The sequence below is a fragment of the Ciconia boyciana genome, chromosome 1, assembly GCF_034638445.1.
Source record: "Ciconia boyciana chromosome 1, ASM3463844v1, whole genome shotgun sequence".
Taxonomy (NCBI): Eukaryota; Metazoa; Chordata; class Aves; order Ciconiiformes; family Ciconiidae; genus Ciconia; species Ciconia boyciana.
This window is the reverse complement of record NC_132934.1, coordinates 81,996,271-82,015,917: the sequence shown is the minus strand read 5'-3', so window position 1 is coordinate 82,015,917 and position 19,647 is coordinate 81,996,271. Positions and strand designations below refer to the sequence as shown.

General features: G+C 45.0%; 1 protein-coding gene across 3 annotated transcripts; it reads left to right on the top strand.

The window, feature by feature from the left end:
* The first annotated feature begins 1,417 nt into the window (after positions 1-1,417).
* On the top strand, positions 1,418-15,071 carry PTHLH (parathyroid hormone like hormone). Of its 3 annotated transcripts, none has more exons than XM_072877409.1 (5): positions 1,418-1,439; positions 1,692-1,788; positions 4,414-4,536; positions 10,133-10,555; positions 14,569-15,071. In XM_072877409.1, exons 3-5 carry the CDS (start codon positions 4,436-4,438, stop codon positions 14,576-14,578), a joined length of 534 nt encoding a protein of 177 aa, XP_072733510.1. In that variant the 5' UTR covers positions 1,418-1,439; positions 1,692-1,788; positions 4,414-4,435; the 3' UTR covers positions 14,579-15,071. The 3 variants fall into 3 exon arrangements, with proteins under 3 accessions (XP_072733510.1, XP_072733521.1, XP_072733527.1); XM_072877420.1 differs by lacking the exon at positions 1,418-1,439 and adding an exon at positions 3,637-3,868 and having other exon boundaries at positions 1,485-1,788; XM_072877426.1 differs by lacking the exons at positions 1,418-1,439; positions 1,692-1,788 and adding an exon at positions 3,089-3,238.
* Positions 15,072-19,647: the final 4,576 nt, after the last annotated feature.

Below are 19,647 nucleotides of genomic sequence, written 5' to 3'. Positions count from 1 at the left end.
GACGAAAATGCTTTATTGTGAATAAAACAAGAGGGAGGAGGGAGAGGCGGAACTTCACAAAGGTGAAGGATGGGAAGTTTGCAGAGCTGAGGATTTAGCCTGCCTCTGAGCACCGGGCGGGGGTTAGTCATTTTTTCCTTCTCTCTCTCTGAGGCTGCAATGGCACCTCCTCCCCCATTAGCTGAACCTGTCCCACTTGTCGGCTTTTGTTTCAGGGGAAGGTTTCGCTCCTGAGCGGCTTTTGGGGGGAGCCCGGTCACCCAGCGCCCGCAGCCCCTGGCCCTATTCCCCGCTGGGGAATTACGTGCCAAACCTGGAACAGGGACTCATCTTCCTAGCCAAGCTCCCAGGTCAACTTCCTCGTAGGAAAGCTGATTTATGCCTGTTTATACGTATGGAAAAAGGAGGCAGAAGCCAAGCGCGGCATCCCTCCAAAATCTCATTGTCTTTGAGGCGGGAAGGGGGGAGTAAGGGGAGGCAGAAAACCTAAAATGATAAGGTTTGCCTTGTCGCGGCAGGGAGGACTTGACCAGAAAGGCAAACACAGGGTTTTGCCTCACCTCCCCACGGCTGAAGCCTTTTCCAGGTCCGACAAAACGACCGGTCCCTCCGTGCGTCCCGGCTGGGAAAACAACCAGCCGCCGCAAGCGCCTCACCTTGGCGGGGAGCCCTGCCGTAACCGAGGCCCCGGCAGGTGAAACCCGAACAAAATTGTGCCTTTTCCCCGCTCCTAGACACGGGACCAGCCGTGCCCGGGGCTGCCCCATGCGCGGAGCGATGCTTTGGCACAGGTGTGGGGACGGGAATCGCGCCGTCCGGCGCGGTTCCCGTCCCCACACCTGTGCCAAAGCATCGCTCCGCCGGTCCTTCCTCTCGTCCAGCCTCATCCTCTCATCTCCCCCTCCGAGGCCAGGGGACACCCGGACCTGGCAGGGAGGAGCGGCCGGGGTCGGCGGGGTGAGATGCTGCAGGTGGCGGCGGGTCCCTCCCGGGAGCCGCTTCCTCGGGGTGCGCATCCCCCGCTCCGCGCAGCCGGCCAGGCTCCCTCCAGGCGGGGAAAGGGGGGGGGTTAAGCCCTGGTAGAAGGGATTTTTCGCCCCGTCCTGCCACGGAGGAGGGCTCAGGCTTGCGGTGAGGCTAGGTACCAGGAGGAGTTTGCTCACGGGTTAAGCATTTGTGTAGGTGGCAGGAGAAAAAGCGCTGCGCCCGTTGTTGCAGATGACAGGCTTCGGGGGGCGGGGGGGCGGGGGGGGAAGGGGAATGGTATCATGGTATGATAGTAAGTCTCCTAAACGGGTTTGGCACTGCTCAGTTCCTGCCATATTAGCAAAGCCATAGTTGGGTTGTATTTTTTTTCCTTCTCTCTTTTTTTTTTTTTTTTTTTTTTTTTTCCAAGCCCACTGAGGCAGAGATGAGGCAAACTCAGCCATAGGAAGGTGGTTAGTGATGTCACAAGTTTGGTCTTTTCAATAAAAGCAATAGAGAAGGGTCTCCCTCACTATATATATTAGGAGAAGCTTCTGTTCTTCGTAATAAAAAGAGCAGCAAGGGAGCAAAGCACCTGCTTTTAACACCCTTTATTTAGCACTAATCTGTTGCAGGCAGAATAAAAACTCTGTAGGGCCGGATTTCTTTTGAAAAGTATTACTTTTTTGATTTATTTCACTTCTTTTTTTTTTCTTTTTCTTAAGGATAGAACATAGTTTTGGAAGCGATTGCTGAGAAGATCAACCACTGTTGGCCAGGGTGATCTCTGAGAGGCACAGAGGGCTGTAACTCAAGGAAAAGGTGAAGTAATAAATTGTGAAGAACTTCAGTATTCCAAGTTTATAAAGGCTATTTATTTTTCCTGAGTCTGAAAGGGTTGGGTTTGGGTTTTTTTTTAAATTTCTGGGGGAAGGGAAATTCTAAAAATATTTGATGGACGTTTTACCTTTAACATCAGCAATAGACCTATGAGTGTGTGGGGGCTGTTTTCAGGGGATTTCACAATTATTTTTAATTAGTCGAAGGGGCAGTGTAAATCAAAGAAGCCTATTAGCTATACATTTTAATTTATAGCCTACCCGGTGTTCAGGGAATTTATTTACAGCATAAACGATTTAATGTTTTCAGCATGACCTCTATTTCAGCTCTTATGTTTTCGGTTTTATTTGCCTGTGTGGTATGAAATTTGGCTAAGGAGCTGGGCTTTTAAACTGTGGCAGCAAGTGCCGTTTAACGCGAGATAACCTGCAGGTAGAAAAATGGTTTGCTTCGCGCCTGAACTTTCTCCAGAAAGCGTTCCTTAATGCCGGGAGAGGATGAGAAGGAGCAACCAGCCGGCACACCTCAGTGTTGTGTTGCGGCTTGTGAGGGTGTTGGGAAAGCACTTGCTGTAAATCAGGCTGTCGGTGGCAGAAACCAGCGACCCCTCCGCACCTGGGGGTAGCGGCGCTGCCCGCGGGCAGGTCGCTCCGGGGAGGTTTCGGCGGGGCGCGGAGCGGAGCCCCGCGGAGGGTGCGCGGCCGCGGAGGAGTGAGGGGTCCCGGGATGCTACCGGCACGGAGCCGGCGTCCCCCGGTGTTCGTTGCTGCCCGCCTGGGCAGGGCCACAGCGTGCGGGAGAGCCCATCCTCTGCCGTCGAACAGGAGATTGGCTTGCAAAGTATTTCCCTCCCGAAGAGCCGCCGGGGGGTGGGCGCAAGGGGCGCACCGACCCCCCAGGCTTTCTCCCCGGACCTTACTCCGTGATAGCCGGGGGCAGGTTCTTGCGCAAGCGGGCGCATGAAGGGGCGGATTGTGCTACCTTTGCTTTTTACATAAGTGTTTTCCTGTGATGGAAAAATCTGGTCCCTCCGTCGGGGGCTGCGGGGCTGCCGGTGGGGCTGGGGGGGCGGCGGTGGGACCCCGGCGGGGCGGGGGGGGCTGGCCGCGCTCCCGCCGCTCCGGGCACTGCCGCCGGTGCCGCGCTGCCCCCGCAGCCCCGCGCCGCTGCCCGCCCCGCACGGCAGCGCAACCTGACACAGATATTCGCAGCGCCCTGGCCAGATTGACGGAGGGCGAAGTGGAAGGCGAAAGAGGGAGAGGAGGAGAAAACTTTCCACTAATTTACTTTTTTGGCCAGGAGCGCCTGTGTTCATAGACTGCGAGTCCTTCCCCCAGCCCTCCCCCCTAGCCCCCCCTCCCCTTTACTAGCGTACAATTAACATCATTAGGATTCAACCCTCCAGCTAATAGGGGAACTGCGACGAACAACGGTAGGTGTGTGAAAGGAAAGGCGGCAACCATCCCAGGCTGGGCTTTTGGGCTTGATCTAAAAAGTGCCCCCACTGATGGGGAATCGCCCTTTGCATTGTGCTGCGGCAGGGGAGGCGCTGACCTAGGGGTAAACACAAAAGGGGAGAGGTGGGGGCAGAGAGAGAGAGAGGAGCCCGGCTGCAGAAGATGCGAAGAGCTTGGCCGGAGTCCTTAGGGTCTGCCGAGTGCATGTGCTGTGTCGGGTGTTTCCCTTCCCTCGCTCCTTTTTGATTCCGGTCCCGGGAAGCGCTGATTTCTGGTCTCCTTTTTGGCTGTGGGTATCCCGCCCGGGCTCTCGCTCTCTCCGCACATGTTCCTAGGGCGCCATCTCTTTGCAAAACCCTCCGTCCTCCCGCAGGTCTCCCAGAGGCTGCTTCGGAGCGTGTGAACTTCGCAGGCTCCAGCCCAATCCAACCTGCGGAGCCAAGCATGCTTCCCAGCCCCTGAGCCTCCCCGGGCTACCGCTCCTCTTAGACCTCTCGGGCTCTCCAGCTAGGCAGCGCTCTTCGCTTGGGTTCCCTTTCCTTGCCACAGTTGTGGACCCAACTTTCAGGAAGCAGAGGACGTGAACCTGACTATTTTTTTCAGAGGTATACTTAAAGACAGATGTATAGATGCATTCCCCCCCCGCCCCCGCCCCGCCTGAATCTCTGTGTGTGTGTGTGTGTGTGTGTGTGTGTCCGCGCCTGTGTTTACAGAGAAGAGGGTAGCTGAGCCGACTTTTGGGAATCTTTCCTTATCTGCAAAGAGGGCTTCTCCTGTAATGTAAAGCCCTGACACAGCGGCTTAGCGGACTAGAATTGAACAGGGCTCAGGGTGACAAACGGACGCGCTCTCTTAACCCGAGTCAAATATGAGCTAGATGATTTTTTTAACTAATATTGAGAGAGATCTTGCCTCCGGGCAGCGAGAGACAGAAAGAGAGAGGGAGGGAGGGAAGGAGGGAGGGAGGGAGAGGCAGACAGCAAGGAAGGGAGAGAGACGAGAGAAGTTTGGAAGAAGTGAGCCGCTGCCGAGAGCTCAGAAAGTTTGTTTTTCCTTCACAACCTCGGGGCTGGTAGAGCCGAAAGCAGGGACTGCTTGAGGACGGCGCTGGCGCATATGTCCCTCGGGACTGATCTCCCTTTCCTTGCAGGTTTTGAGACCCGGAGGATACAATGTTCACTAAACTCTTCCAGCAGTGGAGTTTCGCAGTGTTTCTGCTGAGTTATTCCGTGCCCTCGTACGGGAGATCAGTAGAGGGGATCAGCCGCAGACTGTGAGTTTCTCTTTTTTTTTTTTTTTTTTCCTCCTCGCTTCCGTCGCGGTGCGGGTGGGGAGGGAGGTGGTCGGGCCCCCCCGGGCCGGCAGCGCCGGTGCCGGCGGCGGGAGCAGCCCGGGGGGTTGCAGCCTCCAGCAGCGCTGCCGGCGCGGCTCTGCAGCGGAGCGGCTCCGGGTTACCTGCCCCAGGTGCTCACTGGAGGTGTCTAAGCGATAGGCAGAGCGCGTCTGGGGCAGGGAAAGGGCGCTTTTCAGCTGCCGGAACGTACAAAGCTTTTGGGAGGGAGATGTTAAAGCTGAGGGTCTCTTCCTCCGAGGGGAGCAGCAATGCAGCTGTGTGCTAGTCCAGCATGCGCTACTGCCCGTGCACCTCTCCGCGTCCTGGGAGGGCCCAAGTAGGGAGCATCCCGTTTTATCAAACTGCCGTGTGTTACGCTAAGTACCATACACTTCTCCGCACTGGCATGGAGCCAATATTGATAAGGGCAGGGGAAACACGCAGTAGTGAGGGCCGTCTTGAAACTGAAGTACTGAACAATTTATTTGGATTTCTGCCACTTCAGCAAAAACACATTTCCAAAGGGAGTCCAGTATCTGACTTGGAGGCAGAAGCATATTTTTTGATAAATGATAATGTACCTTAAGAGAGTCTGTTCAGGAAATGACCTTTTTGCTCCTTCCAAAATAATCAGCATAGTTTATACTAATAACCCCTACGCAAAGTGCAGAAGAGAAGCCACTGGGCTGATGTAGGAGCAGCTGTCTCACAGATCTAACTCACTGGCTTTCACTGGACTTGCATCAGATTTTCTAAGGAAGAAACACTTCAGTCATACTGTGGAGGGCTGTATTGTTACTAAATTCAAAAGGAAGTCAGGTTGGAGAAAGAGGGTGGGAAAATCCAATCACAACTTATAGGGAAACATGACACAGCAAACTTAATTTCAGATGGCTTTCCTTGTAACTGTTTATTACATACATAAGGACAAGATCTCCAAATAGCACTTCCTCTGCCATTTAAGCAAGGAAAAAAAATAAAAATCCCCCAGGTGAAGTGACTTCAGACACACCTGAACTTTGGCACCAGGCAGACAGCTATTACAAATCTCCTACAGCAAATCGTGTAGAACATGTTATTGCTGATAATGCTACAGTGCATTCTTCCCAGCCCATTAATGCTTAGCTGTCCTGTACTCCTGCAAACTATTATTGAGCTATTTCTTTCATTTGAGACCATTTTCTTCTCTTGGGCTATAGAGGAATCAAACTTCAGTTTCAGAAATTAAAAAATGAAAATAATTGAAGTACAGTCAAATGCTGTATTTCCTTGGCTAAGAAACTCTGACCTGGATCTAAGCCAAATTTGGTTTTTAAAAAGCTAGATTTGCTAAGAAATACTCTTTCTCTTTTTGAAGTGTTGTTTTAACACTTGTTTTTAAAGGTCAGGATTAGAGATCCTCCCAACATCCCCATTCCATCCTGACAGGGGAGAAAAAAAGTGGAAGCTAAACAGTCAAAATGCATTTCTCAGCTCCCTCTTTGCTATGGCATGTAAAACACACACAAGAAACCAGTTAGCTGTCAGTTAGTGGCATTCACGTAGTTTTGTTTGTGGGTACAGCACAAACACAGACACCACACTCAAACATGTGTCCTGTTTTAATATCACCACAAACCATTCCTAGAGTTAATGGTTAATAACTCACTTAAGCCTAGAGATTTTTTTTTTTCAGTCAAAGGCTTAAACCAGTAACGGATGAAAATACTGAAGCACATTATTATAGCCATGCAAAAATAATCAAAATGACATAGGCCTGGTTCTACAGGCTTTACTGAGGCAAATCTCCCATGGAAAGCAATAGCAAATTGTCCCAAGAAAAGATTGCCAGACATACTATTTGTTATAGAAATGCTTTAGCTGCTAAAGAACTTCTGAGAAACCCAGTAATGCCTCAAAGTGAAATTAGATATTTTTATCAGCGTGCCCAGACACTGCAGCATCATGTCCCTAGGTCTGTTCAAAATATTTTTCCTAACCCTGAGATAGGCTGAGCAGCTTTCACTCCATTTGGAGCCAGGGGCAAGGGCATTCAGTCTTGCAAAATCCAGGCAGAGAGCTGACTGAATCCTTTCCAGTTATTTTGCTGAACTTATGATCAGACCCAATGTGAATAGTTAAGGATAATAATGGTTAAATAAAAGCAACTCTGAGACAGAAAGTTGTCGCTTGAAGAATGTTGCCTCTCAGTGATGCTAGACAGCCAGTGAAAAAAATGAAGAAAGAATGTGCTTGAAAAGAACAGCTTATCTAGAAGTACATGAAGTCAGAATAGTCACAAGTCATGGATTTCTACTGTTTTCCCCGTAATGAGACATTGTCTCGTATGAGCATAGTGAACTTGGATACAGTAATTAGTTTGGACACTCTGGTCAAATACAAACCATCAACATCCTTCTCTAAAAAGTGCCTACCACATGTAAGCTTAGCATTTACTGCACTTGGTTTGGGGTCAGACTCTTCTTCCTTGAATGAGAGGTGCATTTTATAGAAGGATGGAAGGGACCTCTAGTGGGTCATCTTAACGCTAACAGCCTAATATTTTACCGTACCCAATATATGAATGCAATCATTCCAGTTTCCATTCCCTTCCTACTCTCTGTGTGTGGGTGAGATATTGTTGATATCTCCATTATGAAGCACTTCTTACATCAGCCTTCTTGGGCAAGTATTTTTCCCTGATTTACAAACACAGGAGCTGTTTGAACAACTGAGGTGGAAGGAGGCAGAAGGTCAAAGAGATATGTATCTACCACATCTTCTTTGTTTTAAGAAGATTTTTGATCTAGAGTGTACAAAGGAAATTGGTAGGCAAAATGTAATCCTTAAGTCTGGCTGAGTAATAAAAGTCATGTGAAATGTAACACTACGTAATGTTATACAATCATCTGGAATAGCAGAATGTTATTTGGGGCCAGACTTGATGCTAAATATCATACAGACATTTAAACAGAAACCCACCCTCTTTGGCACACTAACCCCTCACATGTCAATCCCTGCATTATTTTGGAAATGCATACTCACACAAGATGTAGAGCTGGTAATGCTCTTTGACTGCCTTGTGTGTACTGGAACCAAATCTTCAGGTTTCAGCTCTGTAAAATGGAACAGCTTTTCAATCAAGAGGACTTTAATAACAGGCTTTAGAGATTCAAGATTTTGTCACAGTGGGTAAATTGACCAAATACACATTACAGGATTAAGGCAGCTTTAGGTTGTCTGTGATAAAAGGAATTATCCTTGGTAGTTTACAAGAGGCAGTAGGAAAGCTTTGCTCATCACATGAGACACAGTGCTTTAGACTCAGTAAAGCACTGAGATTTTGTATGCGTTTTATAACTAGAAGAGAGAAAGGAGAACTGCATTTCCCATGCAAATATCCTGGGAAAATAGATTACTGAAGCTAGGCATGTAACGTGAGCCACAATGGAGAGCTTGACAAGCAGCACAGAAGTATGCCACTCAGAGGAGTCCAAGGTGCTAGTTCTATTAGCATACTTGCAAATCAGACTGCCCTTAATGAGAAGGTTGTTACAGATGGCTATTGGAGAGCTTCAGGGAGTGCACTGGTCAAAAAAATTCTCCTGGGGGAGATCTCGAGCTTGTGTTAATGGTCACAGCTGCACTGAAGAGAATGAAACAATATGGGTTCAGCTCAGTATTATCACATTGTGTTTTTGCTTAGGGACATTGAGTCGAAGGGCATAAAATACTTGCCCTAAAGCCTGAAGTAATCCAAAACTGGTTTTCGGACACTTAAAATATAGACAATGTTTGGTCAAATGTGTGCTCAGAAACCTGAGTATATCTAGGCCTGATTTTGAGCAAGTATCCCTACTGTATCACTTCGTGCAAAAACAACAGTCATCTTTCAGTCTCGTTGTGGAATGGGGGAAAGCTGCTGTTTGAATTTTACACTAAGTAATAGAGATGTAATATCACTTGAACCCAATACTCAACAAGTGTAGCTCGACAAAGACTAAAAGTGAAGGGGATGCTCTTAAACCAATGCTACTTGAAGTTGTCAATTTCAAATAGCTCTGCTGTTGATCAAATCGCAAATCTAAAGAGTTTGTCTGAAGGGACTGAGAAAGATAAATTGCAGAACACTCCCAATCATTTAGCATACTATCTTTGTCCACCACGTTTTGAAACCTGGTAACGTAGCAGGATAATTAGGGATGGGACGGAAGGAAGGAATATTCACTCACAGTTACGTATCTTCTCCCATTTCACCCACATGCAGAAACAACTTCTTATCCTGCTAACTGACCAAATGATTATACGACAGGCAAAGCAGTGAATTCATTTTCTTTGGCCAGTAAGAATCCAGTCACATGCAGTACCCTGATGCAAGATGAGAGGATACATAGCCAATCTCAGCACACTGAAGTAGGGCAATTGGAAGGATAAACTGTATTATAGCATTCATGGGAACATAGCTAAAATCCCAGCTTGCGCTCTTTCTGTGGTTCACAGTGCAGCTGTGCATCTATCCCACACCAAGGAAAAAGTATGCATTTTCTCACGGTTATTTATTATCCAGGTGCCACTTGTATCTTCTTTCCTCAGATGTTTCATACCTTCTTTGCCAGTACAATATCTCTAAAAGACAGATAGCTAACCATCTCCCAGTTCCTCGAAAACAAGACAGAGGTTAGTGAACCAAAAGATCATGAACTCTGGAAAAGTACGAGAGTCCCACTCAAACAAACCAGGATGCTCTTGAAGAAGATCCAGTGAAGAAGGCTAGCATAAAACTGAGAGACCACAGCAGACAAGAAATTTGTCCCCAAAAGTTCACGCTGAAAGGAATATTAGAAAGGCATCTAAAACCATAATTAGACACAAGTGGTCAAGCAAAGTAAACAGGAGTGGCTGAGGCTCATCTCTGCTGATGCTCAGGCTGCTGCCTCTCTGGATAGCTCATTACGGACTGAAGTGCCTACATTTTAGGCACCCAAATTCAAACATTTTTCCATTACGCTCCTGCAATTGCACTTATTTACATTTAGAAATTAAATGCACTTTTATCTATTTATTTATGCTTTTGAAGTACATGACTGAGGAGAAGAAAATTATTAGAATGATGCTGTATGAACACTGCTTCCGGCTTCAGTACAAGTACTTGTTATTCCCTCTCCTGCTTGACTGCAGTGCTCCATTATCTGACCCTTTAGTTTTCCTATCTCTGACAACTGCCTTCCTGTTTTTGCTGCCTGAAGTGTGATATATTAAGAGTTGTAGTGCTTTCCTAGAACAGAGCAGTGACTAATCCAACTCCAGGTCCAGTGGTGTGTGATCAGTCAGCTGAGAATTATTACCCGCTTAGGTCTTTCCCTTCTCTGTCAGAGCAGCTACTCTGAGAAGCAGGACTTGCTCCAGCAGTCTGGCTTAACTGGATGTCTCCAAGCATGAGAGCTGGTACACAGCCACTGTGGCCACCATGGCCAGAGGAGAGAGGAGCTCTGCCAAGTACTGGGCAATAACCAAATCCTAAATGTCTTTTTCCCCCTCTTCTCTTCTCTTTCTTTAGCAAACGGGCTGTATCGGAGCACCAGCTATTGCATGACAAGGGCAAGTCAATCCAAGACTTACGAAGAAGAATATTCCTTCAAAATTTAATTGAAGGTGTCAACACTGCAGAAATCCGTGCGACTTCGGAGGTTTCACCTAACCCTAAGCCTGCTACCAACACGAAGAACTACCCTGTCCGATTTGGTAGTGAAGATGAGGGCAGATACCTAACTCAGGAGACAAACAAATCACAGACCTACAAGGAGCAGCCCCTGAAGGTAACGGGGAAGAAAAAGAAAGCAAAGCCTGGAAAACGTAAGGAACAAGAGAAGAAAAAGAGGCGAGCCCGTTCGGCTTGGCTAAATTCTGGCGTGTATCGAAGCGGTGTGACCGAGAGCCCACTCTTGGACAACTCTGTTACTACACATAATCACACTTTAAGGTAATTCTGTCATATCCTTTTGCGGGGTATACCATATATTTACTGAAATTGTTATCCTTCGGTGTGAGAGGCCAAGGCCTCACTCAAACCTGGAGTAACAGCACACCTTTATGCTCATAACTGGGCAGTGGCTTTTCAAGCAGTGCACAGTCTCAAGGTGCTGTCTGGAGGTAAGTAGGTACCCTTTCCACTTTGCGCTGGTGACAAAGTCTTTCTTCCCTATGACAAACAATTCAAGTAAACCACTCATTGCCAAAATGAGCTTCCTGAAGCTGAGTGAGTAGTAAGTAAAGTTACTCCTGCAAAAAGAAAGCACATCATAGGCACTAAAATTTCCTTTCCTGTTTTAACGGTAGTGTCTCTCATGTCAGATCTTGGTCCCACACTTGGGCCTCAGCAGATTGAAAGCTCTGAGTTTTATTTAAGGCTTTGCATCTATAAAATGTCAAAGTTTTCTTTCCTCCCTCTCAATGCCTCCCCTTTTTGGCAACTTTCCTACCCTTACTTTACAGTTTTTCATTTTACTGTTTAACCTTAGGGGAGAACACGGAAAATTTCTCTCTTAGTAATATCTGCAAACAACGCAGACCAGCCTTTTGCCATTAAATTTTCCCTGCCATTAGGACTTTTTAATTCAGCTCCATCTTTTTGCCAGCTCGTGAAACAATTACGTTCCTGCTAAAAAATGTTGAGCATTGCCTTTGGAGAGAGACGTGCTTCCCTCATGTATGACAATGAAGGATTTTCAGGGCAGTGGCAAGCTGGAGAGTTCAGCCTAGGTGCCCCAAGCGACTCATCTGCTTGCAGTCATCTCAGCTTGAGTGAGTGGAAGTCTGCACACTTGCAGACAAAGCCAAGGAGTCCACTCCTCAGTTCTCCTCAAATGTTTGCATTTTCAACAGCAAAACCCCCACCCTTTTCTCTCCTCCTCCCCTTCACTTTGGCAAAATAGAGACATAAGAGAAGTGCCACTTGCTCACAGTAAATCTGTAGAAAGAGACGCCAGCTGTGGGATTTACTGAAATCCAGTCTTGGGTTAAGCTTTACAGGCCACAGTTTGCAAAGTGCTCCATCACCTCAACTTCTGCTGGCATCTACAGGAGTTACTGGCATTGTGGGCTAGGCATTCAGTGTCCCTGACCATAAACCAGTTAGCATGGCTGTAGCAGTTAGTAGTGAAGTATGAGAGGCTGGTTTATCTCAGCGCCTGATGAAAGGCACACTCCAGGACCCCGGTCAGGAGTCGCCTGACGTTTCGACAGGTGTTGAGGAACTGTGGTGGCCGATAAATAGCACCTGTCTTCAGCATGTAGAAATCTTAAATGTAGAGAAAAACATCCTAGAGCATTTTGAGTGTTATTTCTTTTTCTTACTACTCTGTCTTTGGTTGTACATCCAATGGGATATGTAAAAGAATGACAGGCACAACCCTGTTGATTTTCCTAGTTCAGCCTTTCTGTTTCAAGCATGGTTGGATGGCTGAAGGCAGTCAGCTTTACCTTCCTGATATTATTGCCCAAGATGCAGTATTTCTCCAGGGCAAGAAACAGATTCCTAAAGAGGACCTATTTTTTAGATACTTAATTGAAGATGATTAAACAAAGAGAAGCCATAAAACAGGAAATTCCTTCTTCACAGGTACAGAGTATAATGTGCTGGTTCAGCTCTTAAGAAACTGCTAGTATATGAGCTTGTAGTTATCCCCGTAGGCTGGCAAAAGATATAATTTCTAAACTTTAAATGAAAGCAAGTCCCAGCTCCCTGACATGTACTTTAGACAGGGGGAGTCAGGCTCAATGCAGTTGTCTCTGCAGTTGTTGGCACAAGGTGGGCAAGCACATTTTAGATGGAGGGATGACCACATCTGAGCGAGGCTGATTCCTCAGCTGTACTGAGCTGAATCAGGAACTTCTACTTTATCTGCTGGTGAGGGACAAGGAAAGTGTGTGCAGACAGGATTTGCAAATGCTACACCAGTAGAAACTGCTTTTGTAGCACCCCTAAGGCAGCTGCAGCTTAGGAGAAGCATCATTACTTTACAGTGAAGAAGTGGATATGCATAATGCAGCAGGGCAAATGTCAAGGAAGTCCAAAGATAAACTTTAAGCGTGCTTTTAACTGTATCTCTGTGCTGCTTTTCTGCTCAACACACTGAACTAAAATCCCTGTGCCAATTCCCTCTGCCCCATCTCAATCCCAAAATTTTGGGTTTAGGTCAGAAAAAAGACCAAAAATAATGCGCTCTCTAGATCTTTTGACTTACTACAAGAAGTATCTCATAAAAGAAGCCAATTTTGCAAAATCTGGGACTAAATCACAGAAAGCAGCTTGCAAGTAGTCATTAGTAAAGAGCGCATTGTCAAGATGTGGCTTAGCTTAAACTCTAAAACAAAGCCTAAAATCCCAGCCGAATTGAAAATGTCACCATCTTAAAAATAGGCCTGGGTAGTGCAGCCACACATATACAGTCATGCTGTATTAATTATGTGCCATTATTATACATATTGTAATATAGCCTGAATACACCCTAATATTACTAGTTAATTATTAAGGAGCTTCATGCTAGCATTTCCATTCCAGGCACTTAAAAACTTCTTTCTCATGGACATTCCAGCTATATTCCCATTCCAATTCAATTAAGCTGTTGTTACCTAGTTTCCTAAGAAAACTTTCAAATGAGTAGACGCCCTAATGTTAAATGGAGTCTCACTTTCAATGTGCATGTTAAAAAAAACCCTCTTAAACTCTCAAGGATTTGCTTTTTTTTATATCTCACACCCACACACGTCTGCCATGTGGAATGCTACCTGCAGCTTCAGCGATCAGTCGAGCAACAGAGCGAATCCCTCTCCATCCTATAGCTTTGCATTCCATCCTATAGCTGTTTCCCAGGGAACCAATGTGCATTACAGAAATGTGCTGTTCACAGGGACAGAAGGGAAAAAAGCCCAACCCTTCAGCATTTCCTGCAGCACCACTAAGAAGTAATTTCAAATAATATTGTAGTATAAGTAATATACTGACAGAATAGAAGTGGGCTCTGCTTTTGTTCTCATGCCTTCACAAGGAAGGGAGGAGTAGAGAGCTCACACCAGGCGGCCAGCATCCCTTAGAAAACTCCCAGATCTTAGGACTGTACACAGCTGACTGTTTCAGCTTTGACGGAATGCACCAGGAGTCAGAGCTTAACATGACAAGATGCTCTTTCTTTCAGGACCAAGCTCTTTGGCTCACAGAGGGAAAATTTCAGGATTATAGTCTTTTCTGAATGAAAGATATAGCACTTAGAAAGACTATAGAAGCACTATTCAAGCACTTAGAGAGACATGCTATCAAGGATCTGTTCACTTCAAGACCTGAGCAGCCTTTACTGCATAAGTACTGCATGTACTCATGTACACAACAGCATAGAAATATATAACTCTAAGGTAAACAGACCCTTGTCTAACAGGTTGTCTATCAGTGGGAAAGATACACCGAATAAGCCCCGTGGGACTGTTTTAATCAGAAGCCTGGCATCACACCCAAGCGGTTAACACAGCAGGGGCATGATTGCCACAGTGTTCAATAAGGACTTTCTTTTTCTTATCTTCAAACCAAGTTTCTCATTTCTCCAACTGTATTTTTTTCTTTTTAGCACCTGGCATATTTATTATAGGTTGATACAATTTTTCTACCTGTAGCACTCGGGAATCTTCTTGCGTAAGGCTCTAAAGAAAACTAAAGGCCCTTCCTATTTATCTGAGCGTAAAATACAGTGGAATAGGTGGCCTCAGTGTAATGACAAACAGCAGGTCTTCATACTGCTAGCTGAGTTGCATTGAAGGAAATATAGTAGAGGTCTTGAAAAGATGTCTAAAACTATAGCATTGTTAAACCAGCCCTATTATTGCAAATGTTTACTAGCAAGGCACACCCATTAGTCTCTGGCACTCCTGCTATTAATTTTGTGTCTATGTATTTGAAGTGAAAATTAATTTCTCTGTTTTTTACTGTCCTTTTTTTCTTTGCAGGAGGCGCTGACATTTTCAGCAAAAGATTTTTGGAAGACATATTGCAGTATTCTGTAATAGTGAACATATGGGAAGTATTAAAATATTTATTACCTGTAAATATTGTAAATGCTCAGAATAAAACCTTTTTTCCCCCATTGCTCTCTGAAACTGCACATTTGGTTATTGTGAATTTTCCTTTTTTTTTTTTTTTTTTTTTTTTTGCTAAGGCTAAGACAATTATTATTGTCACATTTACTATAATTTATTTTGTTGACCAGTGTATTTATTTTGTGAACGTATCTTGGTGCTGCTGACTTTCTATATTTTTTGTAACATAATGCACTTTAGATATACATATTGAGTACATTGATAACTGACATAAAATGTTCCTGTTTTGTGGTTGACTTCAATGAATGCCTACACACAATTGTTCAAACTGATTTTCCTTTGTGCATGTATAATAGCAGTATTTTAAAATTTGTAAAGAATGTCTAATAAAATATAATCTAATTAAATCATGACTCAGAAGGAAAAATGTGTCCTTTAGGAATTTCAAGAGCAGAAACACTATTTTTTTCTTCACTACATTTGAAAATGGTTTTAAATTTAATGTGTTTACATTGGTTCAAACTCCCACATTTTCACATTAGCTTTTACTTAAAAATCACTCAAAACATATTTTGTTCCAGTGCTCTATTTCAAGTCAGCTAAGTTGCTGAAGAACCTGGGGGTACTGTCATATAGCTCAGACCCTGCTGCAGGGAAAGCACGATTCCCAACCTTTCCAGCCCCCAGCCCTGCAAAGGCCGAAGCATTACATTCTCCAAATGAGAGGATGTGAAAAGCAGCCCCATGGGGTGCATCACTTACTACACTCTTGGAAGGTGCTCACATGTCACACCCCGTAGTCTTGTTCAAAAATAGACAGATGCTCAGTGTCCTTGGCTCCCACCAACTTCACTCAAAGATGAAAATGTCTACCACATGAGTAGTCTCAGGTCTTTGTACTTTGGGACCACCTTATGTTAATGTGAGGGGAAAAAAAAGAGTGTTTCCTGGGTGAATATATAAAGGAAAGAAAAAATGGAAACTGCAGTAGGTGACACATCACTAGGTACTGTTGCACTGCTTGAATAACTTTTCCCCTCTCCCACCACAAAAATGCCTCACATGGCTCTGTTTCCAAAAAACATCTGCATTAATTTTACTTCTGCCTTATACCCATAGATAATTGCAGTTAAGGGGGGGAGACCACCTTCATTAGTTCATGGTCACTGGCTGAAGAAAACAACAGAAAAAAATTATCATCTATCACTTTTTTTGAAGTGAACATATGCATCCTGCTTCCTATCCCTTTTGCTACTACCCACACGTTAGTCACAGCAGCTGCTATGGGGGCAACCTGAATAAAGGAGATTGTTTCATGGAGATATCTGTACTCTGTAAAATCCTACTGAATTTCCTCTGTCCCACTCCTTTAACAACATCAGCAACATCAGAAAAATGCAAGCGTGGAAAAATAAATTACAAATCCTGGGAATTTTAAGATAGTTCTTGTAATTGTTGCTCCATTCTGTAGTTGCCAAGCTTTTCTTTTTTATTCTTTCCTTTTTTTTAAGTGCCATCTTTTTTCATTGCCAAAGTACAGCCATCATATAATATAAAACAGATGTATTTCTGCTCTCTACCCAATCTTGCAGAAAACTACCTCCAAGAAAGCACTAAAAGCAAGAACACTTGAGAAAAACTTACCCATCCTCCCCCATCCACTTCTCCGAAGTGTGAAATTCAACGCTTCATTATGTCCAGTTAATTACTACAGCCACAAAGCACATGCATATCATTTCCTTTTCAGATGAAAAATATTATACATGATGAAACGTAGCACAACTTCAGGGCTGCATTAAAGAAAAAAGGCATGGTTCCTGCACATTTTCAACTTGGCCTCCTTGCACATCCTGCCTATTTATAGTATCCAGCTAATGCTTGGATTTATACAACTGAAGTTAACTGCTATATATTCAGAAGATTATTTTGTATCTCAAGATTACCGACATATCCCAGCTGGAACTAAAACCTAAAGCTATGGTGGGCAGAGGCAATTTATCTTCGTCAGAAAGGATGATCCTCGGCAGACAGGGGGCCCAAAGAGCTCAAAGCAAAACCACACACCCAAATGCTAAACCTTGGCTCTGTAGAACTGGACACTAAATAACTGGCCACTTCTCCATAAGAGGAGGCCTGATTTTGAAGTGACTCCAGTCTCCCCCGTATCCTTACACTGTCCACTAAGGACTTGCAATTTTTTCCTACTTTCTATATGTAAAACTTCCGATTGTAGCAAATGTCCTGTTTTTCTAAAAGACCTTTACACAGGCCTTATAAAAGCTGTCTATGAATCCTGTGGTTCACAGACTATGGTTTGAAAGTCACTGCTGCAGACCATTGGATTTAACTCTGCAAAGCTGAATGCAGGTTCTTTTGAGCTCTTGGTTTTGCAGGAAGATAAATCCTGAAGACACCTATTTCTGAGATCAGCTACAGCAGCTTTGCCTTCCTAGCTGTGGGGGGCTAAAATCTTCCAAGATTTCAGTTTCTTAGATGGTTCAACCCCAATGATTCAACTTGCCTCAGAGACTCCGCAGTAATCAGGACTTATCCTGATATTTTCTGATCTACAAATGTAAGGTATGATTATTTCAGAGGAGGAAAAAATTGTGGTAGAGCTTCAATCTTTGCATTGTATGGCCTCTTGGAAGACTGCACTTTTACATTCACATCTGTCTGCCCACTTGATGTTCTACATGGCACATGTGCACCTAAACACACCTAAAATGGACAGCGTTATGGATACGGAGGCACTCCAAGAGTTTGGAAGTATCAGAAGGAAGATTGCTCACACAGCTTTCATTTGGCCTCTTTGCTCCCACATTACAGTCAGGGCTAGGATTACACGATCAGATGTTACCGTTCTTACTTCTGCCACCTATTTTCTCTTTCCTCTCTCTCCCCCTACCTCTGCTTCCCCATCCTTGCCTCATTCCTTTTCCTCTGCCAAAGCCAAAATCCAGCTCCTGTCTTTTCATCTGATGTCAGCTGCCTTGCTCTCTCCTTGGCTCACTGTTTCTGCTCCCACCATTTCTGTCACCATCCTTCTCCTCACGCGTCCTTCCCTCTCCACACCCCAAATCCTTTCAGTTCTGTTTCTCCTGGTCCCCACCATCCCCAGCCACAATCCATCTTCCCTCCTCTTCGGACAGCTAATCCCAGACCTCACCTCACCCACGTCAGCTTCCTTCACCAGTATCCTGGCTCAGCAAGTCCTTCTTCTGCAACCTGGCTCACAGTCACTGATTTTCTGCTTCTCCAAGCTCTTCATCCCAGCTTTTCTTCTGGCGGGTTATGCTCTCCCCTCAGCAGCCACACCAGCTTCCTCCTGCTCTCTACTCACCTGCCAGCAGGAAAACCAACCAGAGCAGAGCAGGGAGGCATCCTCCTCGTGGTTGCTTTACATCGCCCTATCCCAGTGCCTTTTCCCAATCTCCTGGCTAAGCAGGCATTGTGGGGATAGTCCGCCTTTGCCCTCATAGCCTCTGAGCACGATGCTCAGACGGCAGGGTCTGCACTCCTGGTGGAACATGGGAGCTGGATGGTGGTGAGGTACCTTTGGTTGTCCAGTAAGGGATGTGCACTCAAAGTTCAGTCATGCACAGGAGATGGACCATGCCCAGTGATGAAGGCTTTTGCTGATAAAGGAGCCTTCATTCAATGAATGTGATTTTTCAGAGGCTTACAACATGGCCGGGTGTTCTTTAAGGTGATGAAAGAGCATTTCTGTTGCAGAGGATTCACTTCCAAATTTCCATTTTTTCCCCTGAGCCACAAAGGTGATAGGGCTTCTCAGAAGAAATTCCAGAATATTTTTACCATGCATAATACAATGTGTTTTCCTTGTTTTGCATTTTAAAATGGTATTACTATTTTGGCTGAAATTTTCTAAAAGACTGTTTACAAGTTTTCAGTTTGAGAGGGCAAAGATGAGTCAGAATTACAAAGAAATGAAGCCAGAGTGTCATACTAGGAGATGGTGGACTACCTCAGAAGTGCACTGAACAGCTGTCCTGCCTCTCAGATCCAGCTAACACATTCAGAAATGTTGTTATTGCTCAAGACCTCTAAGGGGAACCTGCATTTGGCACCCCGCTGCTGCTCTGGTTTTAAGTAGTCACCATGTTTACTACAGAATTTAAAAGCTGTTAAGAGACATCAAACGATGACAGTTCTTCACAGCAGCTACCCTGTGCGGGACCTCAAAACCAGACCTTTTTAGGCTCTGTGCACTTGGCAGTGGTAGCTCACTAACAGTAGAGTTCCACTCACAGAGTTTGTTTCGTGGTCCTTCGTAAATACAGACATTCATTTGGCTTTCAAGACACATGAAAAAAAAGCCAGTGTAGTTTACTCTTATACTATGAAATGACTCTATGCTCTCAAGGAAGGGATTTCAGGCACAGGAACTATTTGGCTTAATTTTAGGCATTCACCATCTCAACATGTGGACAGCACTATTCCCAATACAATGCACCTACAGTGTAGTAAGCATGCGTGTTCACTTATGAGTAAGTGCCCTTGATGTCCTGAGCCACCACAGAGAATTTGGCTCTCTTGCAGTAATTCAGAAAGTAGGGGAATGCTGGCTGTATTTAGTTACAGTCTTTGAGAGTTTAAAACATTTTGTTATTTAGTCATAATTTACTGCAGAGAAAAGGTGCTGGAACAGTTTCTCTGGAGTCTGAAGGTCTTTATGTAATTACAAAATAGATACAAGTAGAGGAAGCACAAACTACCTTTTAAGCACCACACCATGATATCTCCCATAATAAAATGGATACTATCAGCATGAGGAGTCAGGTCATGTGAGCAACAAACTCATTAAAAAGTATACATTTTTGTGCTCTGCTGAGACTACTACCGGTTTCTCTAATGGCTTCAAGAACAAAGCAGGGAAAGAGGCACATGCAATTGCCCCAATTTTAACAACAGGAGCCCTGGGACTCCATGGAGAAGTCATTTTACTTCTTTAACCCAATTATTATT

Coding starts and splice junctions, on each gene's coding strand:
- PTHLH (XM_072877409.1), top strand. CDS start 4,436: ATGTTCACTAAACTCTTCCAGCAGTGGAGTTTCGCAGTGTTTCTGCTG. Junction 4,537..10,132: donor GAGGGGATCAGCCGCAGACT/GTGAGTTTCTCT, acceptor CTCTTTCTTTAG/CAAACGGGCTGTATCGGAGC.